We start from the raw sequence: 24,563 nt of genomic DNA on the forward strand, positions 1-24,563 counted from the left end.
TGGGAAATGGTCAGAAAGACCACTTCAGATAAGCGGTGTTTATATATAACTGCCAGTATTGTTCATTAGACTGAAACGTTATATCAAAGGTTTAATAAAAACAAAAAGAACAAGAAATACACATTTATTTTGCTTTCATTCACTATAAGTAAACAAAGCTTTTCTGGCACCCCAGCAAAATTTCTTTCCCTCCTTTAAGATGAATTAAGAACTAATACAAACTTTTTCAAGATGAATTTTCCCACAGATTGATAGACAGATATTTTTATCCCCTACGTGAAAGTTCTACATAATTTTCATCTCTATACATGACTTAGATGTGACCCAGTTTTCTGTAAGTCTCTAGCTTACACCATATCAGCACTGTGTCTCAGAATCCAATTTGTTGAGTAGAACCATCATATTAGTCTTCAAAACTGTCTCTTTTTTACCTTTTGAGATGAATGAAGCTTCTACTGTACATCACTCCTAAAAGACACCAGACTAGAATTCAAGATTTCCAGAACATATAGGCCCTTTGTTATGACCAACCTCAGCAGAATCATCAGTATTATTCAGGAGACCAGATAAGAATTGTTTGAGGTTTAGATATATAATCTCGATGTGTAGGTCAGAAATCTATCCACCTTGTAATATTAAAAATACTATTTATGTACAGGAAGAAGGGAAATCAACTACTCTGCAGACATACTGGAGAGCTTTTACTGTGCAAGTCAAGTGCTGAGTTCTCATCTCTTTACACATTGTCCCACTAGAAGACTGCAGATGAACTTAGCTGCAATCCCAGAAGTTCTGAATTTCCTTCCTGTCATGAAGTCAGCCAGACAATAGCTTAATACAAACAAGAGACTTACATGTGTTCTCACATCTTGGGCACAGAAAGAATTTCACATTATTTACCTGGCAGTAAGCACACAGCAGATTGCTAGACAATTGTGATGCAAGTACAGAGGTATATCTATACCAGTTGTTCTTTTTAAAACCACAGTAGTTACTAAGCCTAACCTTTCTTCTAAGAACCTTTTTCAGTGAAATATTAATTTATCAGATTCAAAACATTCACAGGACATTTGTATTTCTGCGGCCATCTTTTACCCCACTGTTTTCTCTGTGAGAAGCACAGTTCTTTCAAAATGTTCAATTTCTATGAAAGCATGAGCTGAAGCACAAATTACCTCACCAAAGTATTTCAGACTACTTACCTTGTGGCTTTGGATTTGAGGCTGAACGTGGGGACTGTTTGACTGGCACACTTCCATTTATTCCCTGAGCCGCTTCATTGTGTACATTCTGCTCAACTAGCCTGGTTGTGGCACTTGCTGGACAAGATCTAGACAATATTAAGGATTTCGTACAGACGCTGTTGCCTGAAAAATATATTCAAAAAGTGAGTTAGAAACAGAATTAAATGCATGGTAAAATGATTATATACACGTATATTAAGTGCTACTGCCTCCCTACAGAGAAAATTAGAATGCTTGTCTTCACTTTGAAGCATCCCATTGTAAAAACAGAGACTGCCTTCCACTGAGATGCATTACATTGTTTAAATCTCAGTATATATAAAAAAATATATAAAAACCTATCCCAGGTTATTCTAGAGAAAGCTTACGATCTCTAACTGACTTCTTGCTATCTTTATTATCAACAGGCTTGTTTAGGAGAAGAACCACTGAAAAAATAGCATTTTTGTTCAGCCATTCAATTTGTGTACTCAGAGTATTCACAAAATACTGTACATTCAAAACGTTTCTTTTTCTTTCTTTTCAAGAGCTACTAATTACACCATTAAAAATGAAAGCAAAGCAAAAAGACAGTTGACATTTCTATTTCATTTTGTCTTAGCAGAGTGGAGTTTATTTTACCTGAGAAGGCTAATACGATGCCATTTGTAAGAAAACTGGATGAACAAATAAAGGAAAATATATCTGAATGACAGAAATTGTAGTAAAAGCATGTATTAGAATGTACTCACATGGGCCTAGACTATGCACTTTTGGATGTGTGTGTGTGTGGAAGTTTTTCATTCTAAATGTAATTAAAAGGTTTAAAATACTACTGTGAAGGAACTTGATATCTCAATTAAGTTAATATTCCTTCATCTCTAACTCAAATAAACCCACAACTTTGTTTGTGGGGAGGAACAAGGGATGGGAGAAACATCCACTTCTCATTTATTGCAGTGTTGCCTTGATTATTTTCATTAAAAAAAACCAAACAACTATGGTAGACTTCGAACACTTACATTTATTATTTTCCTTTGCCATCATTTTTATCTTTATCTTTGCTTGCTTCTATTGACAGAAATGCAAGTATAGTCGGGGTTTTGTTTACTCATTTCCAAAAAAAAACAAATTCAAAACCCAGCCAACCATTCATTTCATAAGGCAATCCTCTTCTGTCTTCTAAACAACTGATCTGCAGAGTCTGGAAGCACTGATCTAATGCATCTTCCTATCCCAAGGCAAAATCCATTATATCAAGCCATTCCCAGCAACAGCCAAGCACACTCATTAAAAAGCAGCGGAAAGAGATTCCAGAGCTATTGCTTACCACTGTTTAAAGGCTCTTCAGCACCATGTAGATTGCAACAATATTTTAAAGTACTTATGTTTTATTTCTTAGAAGCTTAATTTCTTTTTAAACGCTGAAGTAGCACTGCACCAAGAAGCTGCTTTTGCAAACACAGAGACTTGCGGAAGTTTTTGCTGAGATCAACAACCCACCCAGCCAAGGCGCTGGTACTCATATCACAACATGCACAGGACATCTGTGGCTGCAACATGGCATCACTCCCTCTTCCATCATTCAGTAAGCAATGCCATCTCCCGAAAGTAAAGGTGGCTGGTGCCAGAATAATTATTTAATGAGGCCCACTGCATGTGGACACTTCTCAGACACCCATGATCTCAGGCAGAAATTCTTCAGCTCTGTTTCCTTGGGTATCTCCATACACAAAACGCCATCTTGTACTATAGCAATAGGAACTCTGTCCCAGATCTTTCCTCATTTCATGAGGATTCACCTGAAGTGCCATTCCTGCCTCTCTACATAGAGTGGAGTACTGAAATTTCTTGGACAGACAAAGGAGATGGCACAAGCCATGTAGGAGCAAGTCCTCCTGATGCTCATCAAAGAGTTGAATTTCTCTCCACCACAGAATCCCATATCATATTGTAACTGCTCACACTTTAACTTGGAAATCTCCAATTTAGAAACAATTTTAAGAAACAACAACTCCTGGCAGGATCAGTACATCCCACACATTGTGTAGGCAATTGAACATATGTTAGAAATCTACATTCAGATCAGGCTTTAACTCTGCATGACATCCTAGAGCTTTATGAAAACTGTTCAGACTGTAGATTTGACAGATAACACACTTCTTCAGGACTTCAAGCTCTACAACTGCAGATCAGTAAAAAGGGCATTGCTAACTGTCCAGGCCAAAGCTGGAAATCTCCATCAGAATTGTACCTTTGTAATTTATTGAAAAGATTCTCTAAGAAAGCAAGGTACTGCCAGGGTCAGAATGGGAATATTCTTTCCATACACAAACTTATCACAGTGCTTTGTCTTGTTTTAAGTTAACACTCACAATCAGATACAGAGCTAAAGAGTTGCTAAAGAGGGCAATTCCGTTCTCTGCTTCTCACCTTGTCACCATTTAGTCTGGTTTCCTCTCCTGGCTACTTCCCACCCCAGGCTTGGAGGGGAGCACCAGCACTTGTACAACTACACAGTGAGACAAGCAGTAGAAATGATACAACAGTAAGATGGATTACACAGATGGGGTCAGTGAACCCATGGCCACTCCAGCACTGCTAGCTGGCATAAGGGAAGAGGCAGGAATACAGCTGGCCTTCTTTAACAGCCCTTACTTACTATCTTCAATTCACTCTTGTTTGTGTGAGCCATTATACGAGCAATTCACTCTATCTAGAAGGCATATTTGCTACAGACTGACACACCACAAACATTTAAGACACATTCTGAACTTGTAATTCTGTTAACCATCTCACATCCTCAAATCAAACAATTTTGAAGAGTAATATAGCCATAACAGGATAAATAAAATATGTTCAGCTTCCTTCACATGGAAAGCTGGAATGGAAAAAGGTAATCTAGCTACAATGTGCTTCTAAGCAAAATCAAGAAGTTACATTCTTTGGACAAAAAGCATTAACATCCCTGGCAATCTAAATCCTGGTTTCTTGTCAGTGAAAGTTAATACCTTCCAGGTGATGTAGGCAAAAAAGAATTGTCAAAAATACAGGAATATTCACTACAGATATGCATCTAGTAGCAAAGGCTTGGAAGTATATTATAAGCAAAGTTCCAAATACCTTGATTTCAGTGCATACAAAAAACACCAAATGCTCCACAAGCAGTGGCCTGCATTTCATAGAATCATAGATGTTGGAAAAGATGAGTACAGTTAAAAAGATTTAGTTCAAACACCAACCTATCCCCACACCATGCCCACCTACCATGCCCCTTTATGCCATATCTACAATCTACATGTTTCTTGAACACCTCCAGTGATGGTGACTCCATCTCCTCCCTGGGCAGCCTGTTCCAATGCAGGACCAGCGCTTCATCTTGTTAAAGCTCATTCATATTTCAGTAGGGCTGTCCAATTCTGTCCATTTAAGCAAGCATTTAAGTAAGACAGTCTACACTTTAGAAGTGCAACAACAAAGTTGTAAGCGCAACTTAAAATCCAATTACATATATAAAATGCCAGACATGCTGCAAAAGCTTACAGATTCTGCTGAGCTGAAATAGGTTCCTACTGTAGTTGATTCTGATCTGATTAAAGAAGCACTCACGTGTTGCTGTGGTTATATGTGTTACAATGACTGAGATATTGATTGAACTCAGAAATGCAATGAGCAACAAAATACTAGCCGATTCCTGTGTTCGTTCACCAATACTTCACTAATTCTGCCTCTTGTAATTGGGAATGATTAGATACCCTGAAGTGAAGAGAAGGGAGAGATTTTAAAACTTTTTAATGGGTTCAAGCAAGAATGCAAGTGATAAAGCAGAGGTAATAAATAACTGGCAGAAAAGATAAACACTCCAAATTTGATAAGCACTTAATTGTTTTCATCATAATTTGCAAGAAAACTGGAAGATGTTTGAAGCTAAGAAGCATTATCTAATTTTCCAGAGCATTTTAATTAAAAGTAACTGGAAGCCATGAATATTTAGCCAGCTTGAAATGCCAGTAACATGAAAAAATTGCTGATTTGTTTTTACAAGAGATTAAACTAATATTTTGATATTGCATAGGTCCTCTATCAGCAGTCCCAGCTTCACTAAGACAGGCTAAACACCATTAGATTTTCTGTCATATCTGTTTTACTCCTACCATCTGTACTTATCCATCACCACTTAATTTTTTACTTCCACTGTGATCTTACTCTTACATTCTGAACGAAAGAAATGCAGCACTTCTGTATGTAACCCTAGCCTATGAGGGAAAGGGTTATTCTCCTGTGACTGTTTGGAGGCAAATTTAAGTCTCAAAATCAGGTTTATTTCTTTTCAAATGATGTAACTATATATGCAACCAGTGTGTTAAGTTCTCAGGATAGCTGCCATATCCTTGATGTAATATTGCCACACTTTCTCATGCAGCATCAAGGCAAAGCTTCACCCTTGCTACTCACCCTCATCACATATGGAGGTGCAGCTAATATTCCCCCTACTGAACTTGTAACAAAAACATCAGTTTAGCCACAGTAATCTTGTCTTACAATCTCCTGGTCAGTTCAAAATAGCGCTAAGTAGCACTAATACTAAAACAGATTCATTCAACCCTTCACTTGTTCACTAAGCACTTGCGGAACTGTAGCAAGGACAGTATGAAGACGAGCAGTTTTCTGAATACAGACAAGAAGGCAGCTAGAGAACTCTTGCACAGGAACTTATAATAATTTGTTGAGGCCTGAGCAGGAAATCTAGTAAATCAGACCATGGATTTTACCCACAGCTGTGCCCAAACCTGCCCTCAAAAATAATTTTCTAAGAACTTACGTGGTACCTACTACTCATGGGTTTGTCCTCTTTGTGAGGAACACATACCAGACAACGAGATGTATGCTACTAACTGCACACCCAAACATGTTTTAGGAACAACTGCTTAGACTAACCCAAACTATGTACATTAGGAGTATGGAAGAAAGTAGGAAGTCTGGAGGTCTAAGTTACTCTCATGAAACAAAAACAAAAAACAACCTTTTGCCAAATTCTATTGAATGCTATCCTCTCAAAGTAATTACACATATGAGTTTGGATACATTTTCTCCTTTCTCATCAAAGTGATGATAGAGTTGTAAATGCTTTGCAGCTTTAGAACTGGACAAAAATTTCATATTAATATCCTGTACTGAGCTGATGAGCTCTAAAGGTTAAACGTCAGTATTTATTGTGATGAGCTACTGCTGTAATGATGGTTAATAACACAATGTTAGAGAAAAACAACTTGAGCTGAAGTCAGAAGGGCTGTTGAGTTGAAGAAGTGTTTTCTTTCTGCAATATGGTGCTGGTCAAAAATAATAAAGGTTGAGTATCAGAAGGTTTAGAGTTATCTTTGCAGAGTGGAATCTTGGCAAAACTTAGGACACAGATCAGGTTTTAGTAAAGGAGTTGTTCAGATATATATGCTTGCAAAATAGAAAAATACAGAGATTTTTCTTGCAAAGCGGTTCTCCAGACAAAGGCAAAAGAAATATCCTAAGTTCAACAGAAAAATGTAGATTACTTTCCAAGACTAAGGCTTTTATTTCTGATATCACTGCATGGAGACATTCCCAGGATTAACTACTACTTTCACAGTATTTATTGCAAAGAGAAAATCAGTCTACAAGTATTACTTGTAGATAGCAAAAAAAAGTATTGGTATTGCTTAATAAACTCTGAATGCTTCACAATATTTGATGAAGAAATTGAAGAGATGAATCCTTACTGAACTTAAAACTTGGACGCCAAATATATAGGTCACTCCAAAAGTAATACCTCCTATTTATTTCCATCTGTACTAAAACAGATACAAAGAGCACAATAACATTGTTTGACTGAGCAAATTCTCAGCTACAAAACACGCTTTTTTTTCAACACGGGCACCACCATTAGCCTTTGCATTTCAGTGACCCACTGCTTCACAGCTGCTACAACGGCATCATTGCTGAAATGCACCACCCGCCGCCTCACTGTGCTCACAACCACTGTTTTGTCTCAGAATTGTTCAGCAAGCATCAGCAAATGTCATTGGGTGCTATTTTTTCCTCATGGAGGAATTCAATGACACACCTTTTCTTCATATACGCTTCCATGTCAGATGCCATTTGGTCATACTGCCATTCTGCTGCCATCTGTCACACAGCTACAAAATGTAACAGATGTTGTCAGGAAGCTTCAACCTCTACTGCCATATCACCAACACCCATCTCTGATATTGTGGGCCAACATAACAAAATAGGAGGCAGCCCTCATACTTGCCACACAATACTTTTCGGGAATCAGAAACTATTCAGCTTCTTTCTAGCTTGAATTAGCTCACGTTACAGTATGCACAACACCAAGTACATCAGCCTCTTACAACCAGATGAGCAGTAATACAGGAGAACAGAAACAAACTTCGGCAAGTTCAACCATGCAACACACAAAAACAGTATTCTAATGAGAAAAACTTACTTGACTTTTGAAATAATTCCACTTCTGATTCACTGAAGTGGCTTATACAGAGTGTTCACAATAGAACCCAATTCAAAGCAGGTACACACCCATACCAGCTTGGTCTAAGACATGTTATTGCACTGGTGTAGTTTGTGGGTGTTGATGAGACTCAAGCACTCCTCAGTGCCTTTCCTGTGCTTTCTTACATTTTATGCTTGTTCTGGTTGGGAGAAACAATGTGTCTTTCCCACAGTACTTTTTTTTTTAGTTTTAGACTAACAGGGTGCTGTATGGGAACTGCTGAATCACGGCCTGAACCTCTGTTTGATCACCTGAGGCAAGCAATGAGTCAGCCACAGGAGCACAGGTGAAGGCAATTCTGCCTGGCTCCACCTCTCCTAGAACACATTTAAGAGCTGACTATCAGTAGGGAAGGATCTCTTTCCCTAGATCTCTCCTTTTGGAGTTTTCCAGCAAGTCCAGGACAAGGGGAAGCTCTCTACTCTTTTTTGGTGTAATGACCTGCTATTTCTCAATTATAACACTTGTGTGTTCATTGATTATACAGGTACTTACAGTAACTGCCTATTAAACAGCTCATAATTGCCAGGCTATTAACTATCAATGCCATCACATTCTAATAGGTCACCTGCTCTAAGAATCTAGAGCCTGACCTTTAAAAGGAAGCACTAAATGTAAGAAGTAAGATTTAACATCAACAATCTCCCGATCTCAGTCTCACTATGCTGCATATCACGCAAATTAAAGGGCTGAATGGTGAATTTCACATTCCATACAGATGCTCTGCCAGCACTGGCTAACGCAGATAGACTCAGCATGATGTAGATCTGCCTCCCTGTCTGGCTGTGATCTCTGTTCTTTGAGCTCTGATCTAAAGCAGTTTCCATGAAAGCAGGCCTGTGCATCTGCTGCGGTTTTAGTAAAAGGAATAAGCAAGCAATTAATGGGGCTCTCTCTCTCTTAACATTTGTCTAAATTTTGGATTAGCACAATAACGTAACTTTCACTGCTGGTGCTCTTCCAATAAAATGAAAGGCACTGTACAAGACTTCATTTCTGGGCTCAGTCCAGGAAATAGCCATTTGATTTCTTCAGAAAAAAAATTACAGTTTCTTCATACAACATGCAGGGATTCCAATATAACCTCATTAGAAGGACATGTTCTGAAATAAGGAATGCGGAGGTGCAACAAGAGGAAAGGGAATGCAAAGCAAGCCAAGAAAACCACTTTCAGCATGCAGAGTCTTTAAAATAAAAGTTAATTTGATAGAAGTCCAAGTAGCAATGCTAACTCCTTGTGTAAAATACAGCAGTAAAAGAAACAGTGAGTGGCTTCCAAAAATGAGAACCCTGAGAATGAGCATTTGCAGTCATCACCTTCTGCACCTTTTCCCTGCTGGACCACTACTCTCCTAACATTATCTACAATCTAGCAATGCTTCTGCTGTCTAACTGCCCAGTCACTAGGGGATACCACTGATGAAAATGATGCTGAGGCACCTTAGGAATGGAGGACTGCTAGAGCTGAGGTTACTGATGGCCGCAGGGATGGAAGGTTGTAGAAGCTGCAAGTCACTGAGATAACATTAAAACCTTTCTCCTGGCCTGCTGTGGTTTTCTATTCCTCTGACTTCCCCTATCAGAGGGATGGGAGGTAGCAAGTCCATGAGCTGTGCTACTGACCGAGCAGCTGCTCCAGAAGGCAGGACCCCAGACACCTGCATCTGTTGCTCTTTCTTCCAAAAGAGAGCAGAAATGCTGGAGGGAGAAGGCAGAAGTAACCAACTCTGGGACTCCCTGGACTGGATGCCATTGGTTTAGAATAAGCTGCTGATGCACAGCTTGTGGTTTCAGAGGAGCAGCTTGCAACTGAAGTCCTCGGTCAAAACCACAGAATGTGCTTCATTAAGGTCCTTATGAGTCACATTTACTTACAGACACTGGTTTTGCTGATAACGATTATAAATCAACTATCAGAGAGAAGCAACTCTTCAGCAAACTCCAGAAAAATGTATAACTTCAGTCAGAGCTTGGAACAAAATAAATTCTGTTTACAGGAATCAGGAACTGCTCTTTCACATACATACACAGACTGTATTATGAAACAATCCCTCAAACTCTTGCTTTCACTTTCTATTTGAACATGGGATCAAGTCCAAAATCCATTCAGAAAACATAAAGCAGTGTTCTTTTACCTTTAAAATATGTAGCAGTGTAGAGACTCTTTTATCATCTGATTTTCAGAAAATAGTATGAATATTTGTCTATGCAGTGTGGGCCCTATTTTTTTTTTTCTTGTCTTAAAGGTTATCTCTAAGATTCAAGGGTTTCCAAAGTTTCTGACAACCACAAGTGAACACCAAAAAAAAAAAACCAAAAAAAAAAAAAAAACAAAAAAAAAAAAAACCCAACACATCAAAAAAGAAATCATATTTATTAATCTGCATCGATTTCATCAGCCCAGGTTAATGCAGAATAAGTTGATCCTGAAACCACATTCCGCTATACTGCTGTTACTGTCTCATCTCTACCTCAGGTAATTTTAGGCAGTTTCTCTCTCCTTGTTACTACGGTCTTTTGCTAGTCCCACAACACATGACAGCAACACCGAGATTGAAATTCCTCACACAGTTATATTTTACAGTCCTGGGAACTTACTGACTGCATGCTTCCACCTCTTCCCTGTAGCGACTGTGGTAAAGTTGGTGAGCATTTTCTAAAGGTCATTTCCTTCCATCCCTGTTCTTGTGATCTTTTTACAACTTCCCATGTATTTGATGGGGCTGGGTAAGGTTTGTGTAAGGAAGGGGCTGAGTAAGGTTTGTGTGCCTTTCTCAAGTTCCTTCTGTATTAATAGCCATTTTCATGAACTCTGCCTGCACAACAGGTTAGCAAGAAGCATCTCTGCTGAGTTTTCCCTGAAGTGTTTTTTCCTTTTATCTTTCTTTGCAGAACTGTGAGATGAGAAATGTCTCCTCAGCAATTGCTTTACTAAGCTGTAACATTTTTTTGCTGACTTTTCAACTGATATCAGCATATTCTACACAGATGGCAATCATTAATTTTTTTAAAATATCCTGAGCTCTTACTTAATAAGATGCCCCATTTGCATATGCAGATTCACTGATCACTGAAGAATCACTTGTCTGAATGAGGATTGCAACATTGAGCCCTAAACGTTTCTTTTGCTTGATCTGCCTAGCCTCTGCCAGCTGGTACATTTTCCTCCTGTTACCATATGTAAGATAACCAGCATGATGCTGTGCTAAGCAGCACAGTCCAACGCTTCACATGAAGGACAGCACTTACAGCACTGGGGTCACGTTAGGAAAAAATGCAGATATCTGTATTTTCTACAGACCATTGGAAGTTTTCAAGATTGTACACTGAAATATTCTGCAAGAGCAATAACAAACTCAGAGAATGAAAAAGTCTTCCCCTTCTGTAAATTACAAGCCATTACGAAATAGTATTATTTAGATTTTTGACAAATATTAATAGTTTGGTTTTTTTTTAAGATAAATAGTTTGCATCAAAAGATGAGAGGCTGGCCAGCAGGGTGAGGGAGGTGATCCTGCCCCTCTGCTCTGCACTGGAGAGATCTGCTCTGGAATACTGCATTCAGATCTAAAGTCCTCAATACAGGATTGACATAGACTTGCTGGAGCACATCCAGAAAAGGGCCACAGAAACAATCCACAGAGTGGAACACCTCTCCTACAAGGACAGACAGAGAGCTCGGGCTATTCAGCCTGGAGAGGAGAAGGCTGCAAGGCGACCTGATAGCAGAAGTGTCTAAAAGGAGCTACAGGAAAGAAAGGGACGGACATTTTAGCAGGCCTTTTTGTGATAGAGCAAGGGGAAATGGTTTCTAGCTCAAAGAGGGGAGATTTAGGTTGGATATACGGAAAAAATATTTTACAGTGACAGTGGTGAGGAGCTGGAACAGGTTATGTAGTGTTGCGGTTGATGCCCTGCTCCTGATGACTTTCAAGGCAAGGCTGGATCAGGCCCTGGGCAACCTGATCTAGCTGTGGTGTCCCTGTTCGTTGCAGGGTTGTTGAAGTAGATGGCCTTTAGAAGTCCCTTCCAGCTCTAAGGATTCTATGATTCTAACTATGATCTAAATATAAATTCTACCATTTTTATCATGTACCCTCCTTGAGAAGACTTCTCTAGCAATTCAGTCACAGAGATTTCATCTTCTACTCTGCCCAGTTATCTGTGCAGTTATTTCATATTAATCTCAACTTAGAGTTATTTTAGAAAACATACATATGCTTTGAGAGAAATTCAGCTAGTTCTGTTTCTAAGGGATTAATTACTCAGAAAACATTTTTAGAAACAGGATGCTGAACACCACAGACCCACAGGAAAAAAAAAAACAGTCTAATTACAGTAGGTTCAAAGTATAACTAGCATCTATTATTTCTGAAGATCTGAGCACATGTTTATAAGCATACACGCTAACAGCATTCAAGCAATTTAAAGGTATAAATACATATGTATTTTGTCTGAAATGCAGAACGGCCAAAGATCCAAACAGAAGTCCATTAATTCTATACCAGCCAATAAAATTATCCCTGACAGGAAGTACTTCCCATATCCAGCTGCTGAGGCGGTCACAGTGTGTCAAGCCAGATGAGACAGCCCAAAACCATCCCAGAGCCAGCCTGCTTGGATATGAGTTGTTCTACCCACTCCCCTCCCTCCCAGCTGCCTGCTGCCAGCGCTTTCTTTGCACCAGTACTGGCATGCATCTAGCTTCAGGATGCAGTCTGGAAAGGTTAAGCCATCAACAATGTAATCCCAGTAGAAAAATAGCAGCAACTAGCTCTCCTCCGCATTCTTTCATTCACCTTAGATGCACTGGAGCTTGTGCAAGGACGCAAATGTGAAAGGAAAACAAAGCTCCTTTCTCAGAGGAAAGTAGCCACTAGATAATGTTAATTCTACTGAATCACTTCTCAGACATTACAGTTGGAGGAAACAGGAGGGAGAGGGAACAAAAATCAAAAATCTCTTCTTTAAAAATACGTGAGTCAAGACTTGAAATAATATGCTGTAATTAAAGAGCAGGCTGCAGGGTGATAACTGCACAATAGCACCACAACAGGATACCAGGCACACTTTCCGTTATTTGAAAGGTTAAAAATATGCTTAAAACTGTGCACTTGATAAAGGACAAAGGGAGGATGGAGTGAAACATGTGGCTGCAGTCCCATAAATAAGTACCAGCAGTGCAGCTGCATGCTGCTCCAGCTGTTCAGCTGAGAATGCTTTTCCTCCCCTGTGCGAGGGGCACACAGCCCGCTGTCAGCCTCCTGGAGCACTCCAGTCTTCCTCGCCAAGTAATTAACAACCATCATCTACAAGACAGAGAAAAACAAGCAGCTCCCTGGGAATGGCTCACTGAACCAAAACAGAAATATAAAGAACCCAAAGCTGGACACTTCACAAGAATTCAAGCACTTCCTGCTTTTGACCTGGTTAGGGGGGGGAAAAAAAAAAGTAAGAATAGCCATGAAAAGCCTGGTTGAAGTACACTTAGGGCCTTCTTGAAATTATTTAAGAAGGACCTTCCTTGTGCAATCTCCTCAGAACCTACCACAATCATGACAGTTTGTATGTGGCATCTTGCCTACAGAAGAAGACAGATCATAATGCTAACTTACCAGTTTCTAATTATCCCTATGGAAGAATGCATATTGCCTGGAATCCAAATGGGGAATAGAGCCTTAGCCTGACACTACCAGAGATAACTCATGCTTGTGCTGCTGGTCACAGAGCTCCCTTCAGCTTAACAGACCTGCACATCAGTGCCATCACCTCTTCAACATCATACATTTTATGCTATGAAATAGCCAAGATAAACAAATTCACAGCAATTTTATTTATTTCTCCATCTTCTCTTTTCCAGAATCCTATCTAAAATGTATTTGAAAAAATAATAAGTATATGATGAATTTAAAATGTCATCTCATAAAACTTAATTTGGAAAATTACAGTATTTTTCTTCATGAAGACTGGGATGAATATTACCACTCTGTTCCAAAAAGTTCAACAGTCAGATGATTGTTTAAATCACTTCCCTATCTTCAAATGAGCAAATGGATAGGAAATCTTTAAGAAAAGGTCATGCAGAAGAAAAAATACATTAAGCCCACCAGCACTTCATGAACAGATACAAATTTAAAAGAGCTCAAGTTCTGTCCAGCACATTTAAAGGCCATGCAACTTTTCACTTTGTGCACGTTCTGAAAATGAAAATGTTTATGGTCTTTGGACAGACCAAAAAAGACAAGGATACTTTATCCCCTCGTTCCCACACCATCCTCTGAATTCTCACCACTTACTTCTTACCAATTCTAATACTTCTTGGATTTAACTCCAGGCCAATGGAATCCCAGCAGAAAACAATACACTCTTTTTATTATACTCGTTTTCTCCTGTGTGTGAGCTGAAATGGCTTGAGAAAGTCTAAAAGAAGGACTGGGCAGCCCCTTGGCAGCACTCTCCCATTTGATCAGGTGAGCTGCTCACAGAATTGCAGCCCTACCACAAGGACTCCTATGCAATATTTATCATTTTCCTTTAAGTCTCAGTGTACAGCATCAGGAGAGAGTATAAAAATATTCATTAAAACCAAACCAAACAAACAAACGAAAAACCTGCCAGTTTGCTGTTGGGGAAGAAAGTCTTCCAAACAAAATCTATTAAATTAATCCTCATAAAAACCAACCCACATAAATCTCGTAACATTTGTCTAAGACTAAACGTTCCATTTCTTTCACAGTGCAAGTTTTGGCAGCACTCCAGGCCCTCTCCACCTTTTATGACCTTACTCAGTTGTTGCTCCCCTCCTTCTTTTTCCTTTCTCCACTCTCCTCCCAACCAAGTGACACGCTGTTCTTGTACGGGCTTCTTCACAAGCAAGTGAGAGCAGTCACAATATGTTAAATATTTTTACAACAAAATAAAGCAAAGATTGTGCTTTCTAACAGCCTGCTCTCCTCCCTGACAAGTATCGCCTGTCCAACTGTTAGGAACACAGGCTCTACATTTACACTCCTTAAGGTTTTAATGCTTTTGTCTTATAATGATCATAAGCACAGAGCAGGCGGGAAGGACAGGGGCAAAGAAGCATGCCATAGCTAGTTCGTATTTTTAGTAAAGACTCAACAATTTCACTAGGTTTACAAGCACTGACGTAAACCATCAGGCTGGCTTTCTCTGTTTACATAGCACCTAGCATGGAAAAGACTTGCAGAAGACTCTGGGGGCTGCAGTAGCAGAGCAAAGCGAAGTGATGGTGCTAAGGAGAACACCTAGCTCTCTGGTGACTTCTATGGGTCACAGTGTCATTGAACTTTGCATAATCACTTTGCCTGAGATCGGTTTGTCAGTGATGCTTTCACCTTATAGTGAATAAGAAGAAAGCCACAAAGATCCTTTCTTCCAAAACACCAGAGCTTGCGAAAAGGTATGCTCTACAAAATTCATCTATTTGGCCTTCAATACTTTGAAGAATTCTTCTGCTTAGGCTATGGGACACGCTCTCAACTGCATGTTTTTGACATTGCTGGAGAAGTGATTAAAGTGATGTGTGAATTTACATCCCTGACTAGGCATCCCTTCTGGTTCAGTGATTCCATCTCACCTACCTCTGACTGTAAGCAGACAGCACTCCAGCAAGAGACAGCAGAAACAGTAACTCCAGATGTCTTTCTGATGCAATATAGGAATGTCAAGGGATATTTGCTTGATTTCAAACCTGCACAGACTGGAACTACTTCATATCACCTTTTCTATGCATACTGTCTATGTACTTTGGTCTCCTGATACCATTTGGAAAAGGTTATGCTATGAAATACTTACATGCTCTAAAAGCAAACTGCTAGAAGCTCCTTCTGCTAGAAGCTCCTTCTGCTAGCCCTTCAAGCAAAGTATTTCCAAGACAGTCCACTACTGTCCTAACTGCTTTAATATAACTCATAATCAGAGTTGAAGCAAAGACACTGCCTGAAAAACGCCACAATCTCTGGGTATACTCAGAGATCACAGCTTGACCAGTGTCCTTTACATTCAGACTGCCACTGTTACAAGTAAGTATGGTGTAGGCCTCTGCCAGATGAAATCACCAAATATAAACCAAAGGGCAAAAAGAAGGACAAGTCGCAATAGCAGAAATAGTAGTCATGGCACTCCATTGAGCTTCCTGAAAATCCACCAGGGTTATGTGTTGGATTTACAGGAAGAGAATACGCATACAGATCCCAGAAAACTGTTCTTAAGATTTAGGGGGGAGGGGAATAAAAAAAAGCTTCCTACAACCATATGTACAATTTTCTCAGGTTTCAGAAAAGTGATACACAAAGAACGAGAGTAAAAGTATGATTCCCATTCTGTCAAGGGGTCATCAATATCTAGAGGGAAAAGAGTAATGAAACAGATAAGGAAGCGGGATAAAATTTTAGAACAAGTGCTCTTTGTAGGCATGAAAAATCAGATGCCCACCACCAATGAAGTCAGGAAGCAGAGAGCATTTACGTGCATCTGCTCCAAGCTTCTCTACCAAATCCCTTAAGTTTACCCATGCAATCATTTCATTTCCTCTATTCACTCCCAGAAGGCTTTCCAGAGGGAAACTAACATGCTGAACCCAAACCTCCCACAGTCGTATTTCACCTGTAGCTCTGTGGAGAACTGAAATAAAAACACGTAGCTGTTAGAGCTGAATACAAGCCCTGCTAATTCAACTTACCCTAAGCTGAACTTTTCTCAGAACTGCAAAATGCACTCACATGTAGGGCAGAAATTTCAAAAGTATTCTTAGAAATTAGAAACACATTCGCAGTGCAAAACCTCACACCTTTCAAAGGGTGCGAGAAGAATAAGAAAATATCCTATTCTGTATATTAATAGTAGTCTAAGTGCAAGTTAAATGGATTATTGCAAGATCACTCTAAGAAAAGCTAAGCATGTCAGAAGTGTACACCTATTTGCTAAAACAATAAGAGAGAGATTTCAACTGCTGATTCACAGAAGTGCACCATAGAAACCTTGCAGCTATGAAGAGATCTCTATAAGCCTGGCAAATGTGTCAAAAGTAGAAATAAACATCACAAAACTGATTTGCTTTAGAAAGTCTTTAGCTAGTGAAAGCAACTGCAGAATGAGCCAAAAGTAACACAGTTCCCCGTGTGGCAGATTTACTGGGCAAGCAGCTCAAGCAACTGCAATCTCATTTACTCAGAAAAGGAGCAAAAAGACACCATCACATTCCAGTTGTATTGCCTCACAGCAGCTGGATTTTAACATGTTTATTTGCTACAAGGCACCCCTCTAGAAAACCTGACTCGTGCCTCCGGCCAAATTCCCCAAGCCTTGAAGAGATAAGGTTTAACAGAAGCATCCCATTCAATCTTACCTGGTTCAGAAGACATTTTTTAAAAATTATTATTATTTTTTTAATCTATTCCGGTAACACTGCACGAGGAATTGCTTTCACAACAGTAATAACCCTATGGCACGCTCCCATGCATCCTATTTACACGACTGTGAGCTGTCAGAAAGAGCTTCTTGCAGCGTACGCCGGCAGTTTACAGGCCAGCTCTTTCAATTACACTGTGCTCCTCCTCTTTGAAGGCCAGCCTGTTTTGAGAGGAAAAACGTAAGCTTGCAAGCCAGTCAGCTCAGAGAAAGGAGTAAAGCCTGCTCACTATTAAAGAGGAAAAACAAAGAAATCAGCTTATGTAACGACACACTGCTGGAGAAGGGAGGAGAGGGAGGAGAGAGAGGAGGGACGACTGTAAATTGTTTTGTCTAATGACCCAGCTGCTGCTATGAAAGTTTTGCCTCTATAAATTGCATTGCTCTTTGAAAATAAAGCAGTGTCAAGGTTAAAGGACAAGTAGTGATTCTGTGCTTGGGACTTTGTTCTCCATTTACAGAGCATCGTGCATGTTTCTAATAGTATTTTTCCCTGTTTAATGTGTATGTAAACTTATTCCTAGAACAATGTAAACACAATGTGCAGGATGCTGATGCAGTGACCAGAAAACTCTTCTTTTCATGAAAAATGCTATCCCATTTGGCACAGATTAAAGCTCCCTGCAATCTCTTGAAATCAATTTTTAAATGGCACAAACTAGATCCTGTGCCCAAGGGTACAACACAAAGAGATTACAATGAATTCTGAACTGTGCAAATGCAAATGTTCAAAAAGTGAAAGGACTGACTGAAAAGAGAAGTTACAGCAAGTAGCATTTTGTTGTTGCTCACATGTGAGCTCTCCTATCACGTGGTCCCAGGCTGGCCCGCAGTTATACCAGGAGGAGAAAGAAACTAGGATTTATAGTCCAGCCCCATCAATTTGGATAATATGAATCAGAATACAGCAACCAGCTCTTCATTCACTGTAGCTGAGGTCAGCTCCAACCACAGCTCCAAACCATATCTCCCTGCAGCTCCTTCCTCCAAGATCCACTCCTCAGCCTCATGTTCAAGGCTATGCACAAGCAAGCCTCTGCAGAACTGCTTTGAAGGACAACTACCAAGGGTTACAGGGAATGCACTTGCAAAACAATCCACTGTTATGAATATCTGTTTTTCACTGAAGAGACAGCTCACTGGATGAGGGCAGCTAATTATTTCCTTTCTACTACAGATGTTGAGCAAAAGGATTTTTGCCAAAACCAGTGAAAACAACTGTTTTTCCCTACTGACTTCAAAACTTTGGCACATTTTTCTTCTCAAGACGAGGAGGCTCGAGTTCTGTGCACACAGCTATGAAACCTAAATGGAACCCTTTTTTAGCACTTTGACACAGACTCTCATGTATTGTTTTTGTTGTGGGCATGTGTTTTATTAACAGCTAAAAGTGGAAACTGCAATTTGTCATACTTGTCACTCCTAGCCAGTAACCCTAGGGTCCCAGGATCTTTTAAAGACACAGATTTCACTAACTTGGGTCATCAATACACCATTAACTCAAAAAGTGACTATATGACAAAGTTGATGAAACAACGGACTAAGAGACTAGATTAAGAAACCCAATGCAATGGTTATGTGTCTGTTCCGAAGTTCATCTCCAGTAATTCAAAGACCACATCCTTACTTGGGCTTCCAGAGGGAAGAAGCCTACAACAGAACACCGCTTCTCTCCAGAAAAGCCTTTGCAGAGAAGATAACATTTTCCTTTGTTTCCCACATTTTAAAGAACACATTTTCCCCATCAGCCTGTTTTGTCCACTTGCCAGTGATTTTGCCAGTCTTCCTACAATCTGATGCACCCTTTCTAACCCAGGACAGACACTGATAATGTATGTTACAGAAGTAGATGGCAGATTTTAAATGCAGATGGGATCCAGCATTAAAGTTTTCCATACTCACACAAGCAACACAGTGGGTTGGAAAACTAAAAGAAATGGCTGCAAAATAATATTAAAAGCAAGAACAATTATATAAATGTGAGTTACTGACCACCATAAGGGAAGAAAAGGTGAGGGGTCATCAGAGCAGTGCTGCAAAAAACCACCAACTCTCCTTTTTGTGGGTACCACAACTGTTTCAAACTCTTTCACACGAGCTGCGTGGGAAGGATGACATTTGAGCTGTCAGGTTCTGCTGATACCTCAAAAGTCTAAGGTGAGAGGCACACCCCCGAGATGGAAAGCACAGAAGACACCAGATCAGAGCTCTGACCTGCTCCGTAGGGCCCATCTTCTACCCATTCAATAACTCCATCACTTGCAAAAAGAGCAAACTCAAAAAGAGCAACTACAGCAACTGATTTTCTCCAGTAAAGAAAGAATTTTACAAAGTTGAAGGAAATTGTGAATTTTATTTCATTTCAAGAAGCAACGTTAAAACAGATAGGAAGGCATCTCCAAGACATAACTTCGAAACACATGCTAAGCTCCTCCATCTTAAAAAAGGTAAAAGATTAATTGTTTTATCTTTGTTTGACTAGCTAGCAGATAAGGGGACTTAGGGAAGATTAGAACAGATACAATGGGGACATCTTGTTAACCTATTCCCCTGGTTTCACATGAGTTTTATATCCAGCTTTGCTTACACAAGAACAGAGAGATAGTACAAAGTACAACCTACACTCAAACGTCATATTAATTGTCAGCACATTGTCAAGAGGCACAGCTATGTCTTACCTTTCATTAAAACATGCCTATGAACTTTATAGTAAACAAACTAAGGAATAAAGTTAATTTTATTAAATTTCTTTAAAATCAGATAATGGGCATGGAGAATAGCTAGTTAAATGAAATGTTCTCATTAGTAGGTAATTAAAATCATACCACTGCATAGCTGATGTCATTTAATACATACGAATAAAATAACTATTCAAACTAAAACCACTGTGGGTTTGGTTCACACTAAATTAGTGACGTTCTACCACACTGAGTTTTCTCAGCACAAAATCATCGGACTTCAACACTCCAGTTCTAAAGCATTTTTACAGACATCTCGCAGTAAATACAGGACATTTACTCTGTTTTCCAACTCCAGGCACTCTGGAAACTAAACTTTACAAACTCTCTTAGCACTTCTCCCACTTTGCAGCTAAGCACAAATTATTTACCTCTTGGAATATTCTGAATTTGATGAAGCTGTAGTTGAGGAAAGTCATGTGATCATGAGCACTCAGGAAATCTGAAAAGTTGAACGAAGTATTGAAGAGCTACATGGGCAACATTCCACACTGACACACACCCCTGGAAACAAATCAGCTCATGTGACAGTGAATCACAGACCAACATTCAGTCTGCCTGCCTTTAACTGGCTTCCTACCGCAGATCCACTTCAAGCACTGTGTTGGAAGAGTTTTGCTGAGAACAGTGCATCAGAGTATGACATGAAGTTTCTTCAAGCTGGTGATGGAAAAAAAGTGATTTTTGTCCCACCTGAATGACCAGTAACCCAAGAGCCTTCTAGTATAGAACTTGGCGAAAGCACTTCTGAATTCCAAAATATCAGCGCTCTCTACCTTGAAAGCACACCCTCTTTTTTTTTTTTTTGTGACAGATCTTTAAGTATCTCTCCAAGAAGAGACTTAAAACCGCAACAACTAAAAGGCACCTTTTACATGGCTCCTATAAGGTAGATACAGTTGTTCCACACTGTTACTAACCTTCTCCCATTTCCTTTCTACCCCAGTTCTTCAAAAGCATGGCAATTTGGTCCTGGGTAAAAACAAAGGCATGCTTTGTCACTAATCCATAACAGCTTTCAAGGTGCTGCTAAAAGTCAGATTTAAAACCTCTGCAATAATCTACAGCGAGGGTTTGGCTTGGCTCCTCACTGTTCATCAGGTAATGGGATTAGCTGGCAAGGTACTGCAGACCTTCACCCCAAAGAAGTCCACTCTCCTGTCAGTCCTTCCTTGCGCTGTCCTTTTCTTGGTTCTTGGAATAGTGTAAGATCAGTAAAAAGTGATGCAATGCTGGATGCTGGATACAAACAACTGCCAGGCATGCTTAGCTGAAGGGCAGCTGCTTTCTCCTCCTCCTGCTGCACCTTCTTGCTGGGCTGATGTGCAGGCTATCATCTGCTTGCTGTCTGAGCACTGCCTAGTGTACTGAGGCTTCAGACAAATGCAGAAGCCCAAAACAGTCCTACCACTGGTGCTCTGTGGTTCCTGTTGTCAGTAGCGCAGTACATGGCAATCAAAGGCAGGAAGTCCGTGCAACAAATGGACAGTAAAACTGCAGAAGCTGAGCGTGGCAACAAAATAAATGGCTTAAGAAGTCAAGCAGCCAGCTGTTAGGATCTGCATATGCGGAAAACTACCACACAGATGTTCAGAAGTTTCCCCTCTCTGCCAAAGAAGGGAGAAGATACCCTCAAGGATGTGGGTTGTGTTACAGATGTGTTTCAGTCTAATGGTTCTAGTACATGAACTGATCGTACTCCCATCATTCCCCCCTTGCAGCTATAGTCAAGATTCACTGTTACCAAAACATCAGCCCAAGATTAGCCAATGTAACCCAGCAGAAAAATCTCCATCAGCAAAGCAAACAGTTTTCTTTCAGGTCAGCAAGCTGAACCAGTTCTTTCTACAAGGTGACAAGCTCTGTGAGGTGCATAGTGGAAATCACAGCACTGCACAGCTCAGCAGGAACAGAAGTGCTCATACCAGTGCCAGCCTGTCACATTAACTCAGCTCTGACATCTCATCCGGGGGCAGTAGTGGGGGACAGCCCGTGACTGCAGAGGTTAATGATGACTGAATGCAGTAGCTGTGAAGCGTTAACAGGAAGCCCTGAATGGGTACACAAAGGGTGAAATTCATGCATGATTGCCCAATATCCTCAGGACAGGCAAGGCAAGATAATCAGTGAGCAGCCCAAGAGGATGGTTATGTCAAGCTACTGGTTGATGAAGGGACATGCTGCTCTTCCTCACCTTGCTGAGAGTCTTCTCTGGCAGTGCCAAAAGCCAGTTCAGATCACTAATCTGCCAGAAACATACTAATTTTCCCTTGATTGGTATGATAACTTAGCAGGCTGAGCTGGCCTATGGGGTCAGATTATCTTCAGTGCCAACAGAAGGAGAAAGGGAGACAGAGGACAAATTCCTTCCAGTAAGCAAACCTAGTAACATTCTGTCTCATTAAACTGCGTTCCTGAGGCTTTGCCATCCAGTCATGTGAGGAGGGAAGAAGCAATGGTACAACTCAAGTTTTGCACGTACCCACCAAAAAATAAAATGGGGAACAAACTTCTAGATTCAGCAAGTGACCTAGAGAAACAAGTGACCAAGGATTAAAATGAACAAGGATAAATCCAGACAGCAGCGGGCTGAGCGTGAAGGCAATTTAGAAATGAGTGTTTAGGACTACCATAACAAAAACCAACAACAGGACCTTAACTAGATAAGTCAGCCACCACGGGTCAGAGACATTATGAGAGATCCTGGATCTGCAGCATAACAGAAACCAATTGTGTTATAATGGCACTTACCCTTCCAGTTCTGAGAACAAAAACTATTCCATCGGATCCATGCGGCCATGGGAGGCAATGAACTCATTGCCTGTTGTCGCATCCGTGGCTTTCCCCATCCTGTGCCAGGGGCACAGCTCTCCTGGCTCACATGCAAGGATTTGGGTTTGAAACAAGCAGTACCAAGGAAGGTGAGATGAGTAGTTGCCATGCCACAATTCGAAAGCAAACATCAGTATTTTTCCATCCTTTTTTCCCCCCCTCCAGCTCAGCTGTAACACATGCTCCAAAGGAAAAGCCAGTAGCTGCACAAAAGCCTGAAGGACATGTAAAAGGAGTTCTTAAGGGAAAAGTCTGCCTTTTTGTCCTATGTTTGCACAGCATTTGTCATTGTCGAATCTCAGTGTCTGCAATTTACTTGAAGCATACAAGCAACACAACGCCCTCCAAAGAAATAATTAAATGCTCATAGTTCTACAAAAATGAAGGACGTCTCCTGAAGATGTTTGAGCAGCCTGTTTGACTGCCATCTCCTAACCATATAAAGCCGTGCTTCTGTAACTTCAACTATTTCTCGTATTTACAAAAAATCCAGGAAACTGTGGTTCATTGTTCAAGTAATCTTCTCTAGTAGAAAGATCATCAACTGCTAAAAGAACTTTGATTTAAAATAGAAGTGGACAAAGGCTTTGCCTTATTAACTGAGTTTGATTGTCCAGTAAAAATAAAAATAAAAAAATAGCTCAACAGTTTTCTGTTTCTGTTCTTAATTCTTACACTTCCTGTTCTTAATATTTTTAATCTGGCTAGTTTCTACAAAATTGAAAGAAAAGTCTCATGTTGCAATTTAGGGAAGAGGAAGTGACTACAGTGCTATCCCCTCTGTTACACTAGCATACAGTGAGCAAATAAATACCAAGTAGAGACTCTGCAGCCTGGCAGCTCTGCCTTTCCTCATGTTGTATTCATGCTTTCCCTTCCCCATACCTTCCCTTGAAGAAAACCACTTCTCCACCTCTCCTACCTGCACTGCAGGTGTTGTTTCATCCCCAGTGACCCCATTACCTTCAAGGAGGCCGCTTATCACTGCCAGCCAGGATGCAAGTCTATAATGCCAGAGCCCCGCGGTGCCAGGCTGGTGCTTATCAGGTGAGAACCACGTGGTAGCTGCTACGATGGAAAGCCACGCGCTTCCTTTACAGAGAGCCCAAAAAAGAGAAGAGGGGAGGGAGATGTTTGGGACCCATCCCGGTAGCACTGTGCCACCTGCCTTTCTTCACCCGCAGATTCAACGTATTGCTCATTTAACAACTTTGCAAAACAGCTGAAGAACGCAGACTCTCCTTTTCTGGTTAATTTAGCTTTTGGTTACACATTACATGTGAAAAAGAACATGCTCATTTTAGGAGGGGGAAAACAACAACAATAAGCCAGGAAAACAATAACAACAAAAAAACAGCAACCAAACCAAACAACGCAATCCAAACTAGAAAAATAATCACACAGACTTTTCTCTACATTTAGCCATTAGGAGGAAAGCTGCATCCTCAGCTTTAAAACTATCCCTGCCATGTTAAAAACCCAGAGACTCACCAGATCAACAGGTCAGAACACAGCGAGAGTGATTCTGTTTCTATATAGAAATAATAACAAAAAATAAGTTTGGGCAGTGTCAGATAGTAAATATAAAATAAATTATTTTTGTTTGGAGTTAACAAGAAAACAACATGTAAGATTCATGATAACCACCTGAGTGGGAGACATCAGTACACTTTCAGAGTAGATAAGCACATAAAAATAAGTGGTCAAGAAAAAAAAATAACTAAAAATTCATTCAATCTAATATCCTATAGCTGAAAAGAACAAGTAGCAAATATTTAGGTAACCTAGCAGAAG

The 24,563-nt window shown here is 40.1% G+C and overlaps 1 protein-coding gene across 6 annotated transcripts in view; it reads right to left on the reverse strand.

Moving 5' to 3' along the window:
* FGD4 (FYVE, RhoGEF and PH domain containing 4) overlaps positions 1–24,563 on the reverse strand; it is a 110,961-nt gene that overhangs the window by 37,803 nt on the left and 48,595 nt on the right. For all 6 annotated transcript variants that reach the window (XM_042890212.1, XM_042890215.1, XM_042890213.1 and 3 more), the window contains exon 2: positions 1,203–1,367. Coding sequence is in view for 4 of the 6 variants with exons in the window: in XM_042890215.1 (XP_042746149.1) it covers positions 1,203–1,367 (165 nt within the window). In the remaining 2 variants the exon portion in view is untranslated. The remainder of the gene's footprint in view (positions 1–1,202; positions 1,368–24,563) is intronic.

The sequence above is a fragment of the Lagopus leucura genome, unplaced genomic scaffold, assembly GCF_019238085.1.
Source record: "Lagopus leucura isolate 7727_CA_CO unplaced genomic scaffold, USGS_WTPT01 Super-Scaffold_100159, whole genome shotgun sequence".
In the NCBI taxonomy this organism is placed as follows: Eukaryota; Metazoa; Chordata; class Aves; order Galliformes; family Phasianidae; genus Lagopus; species Lagopus leucura.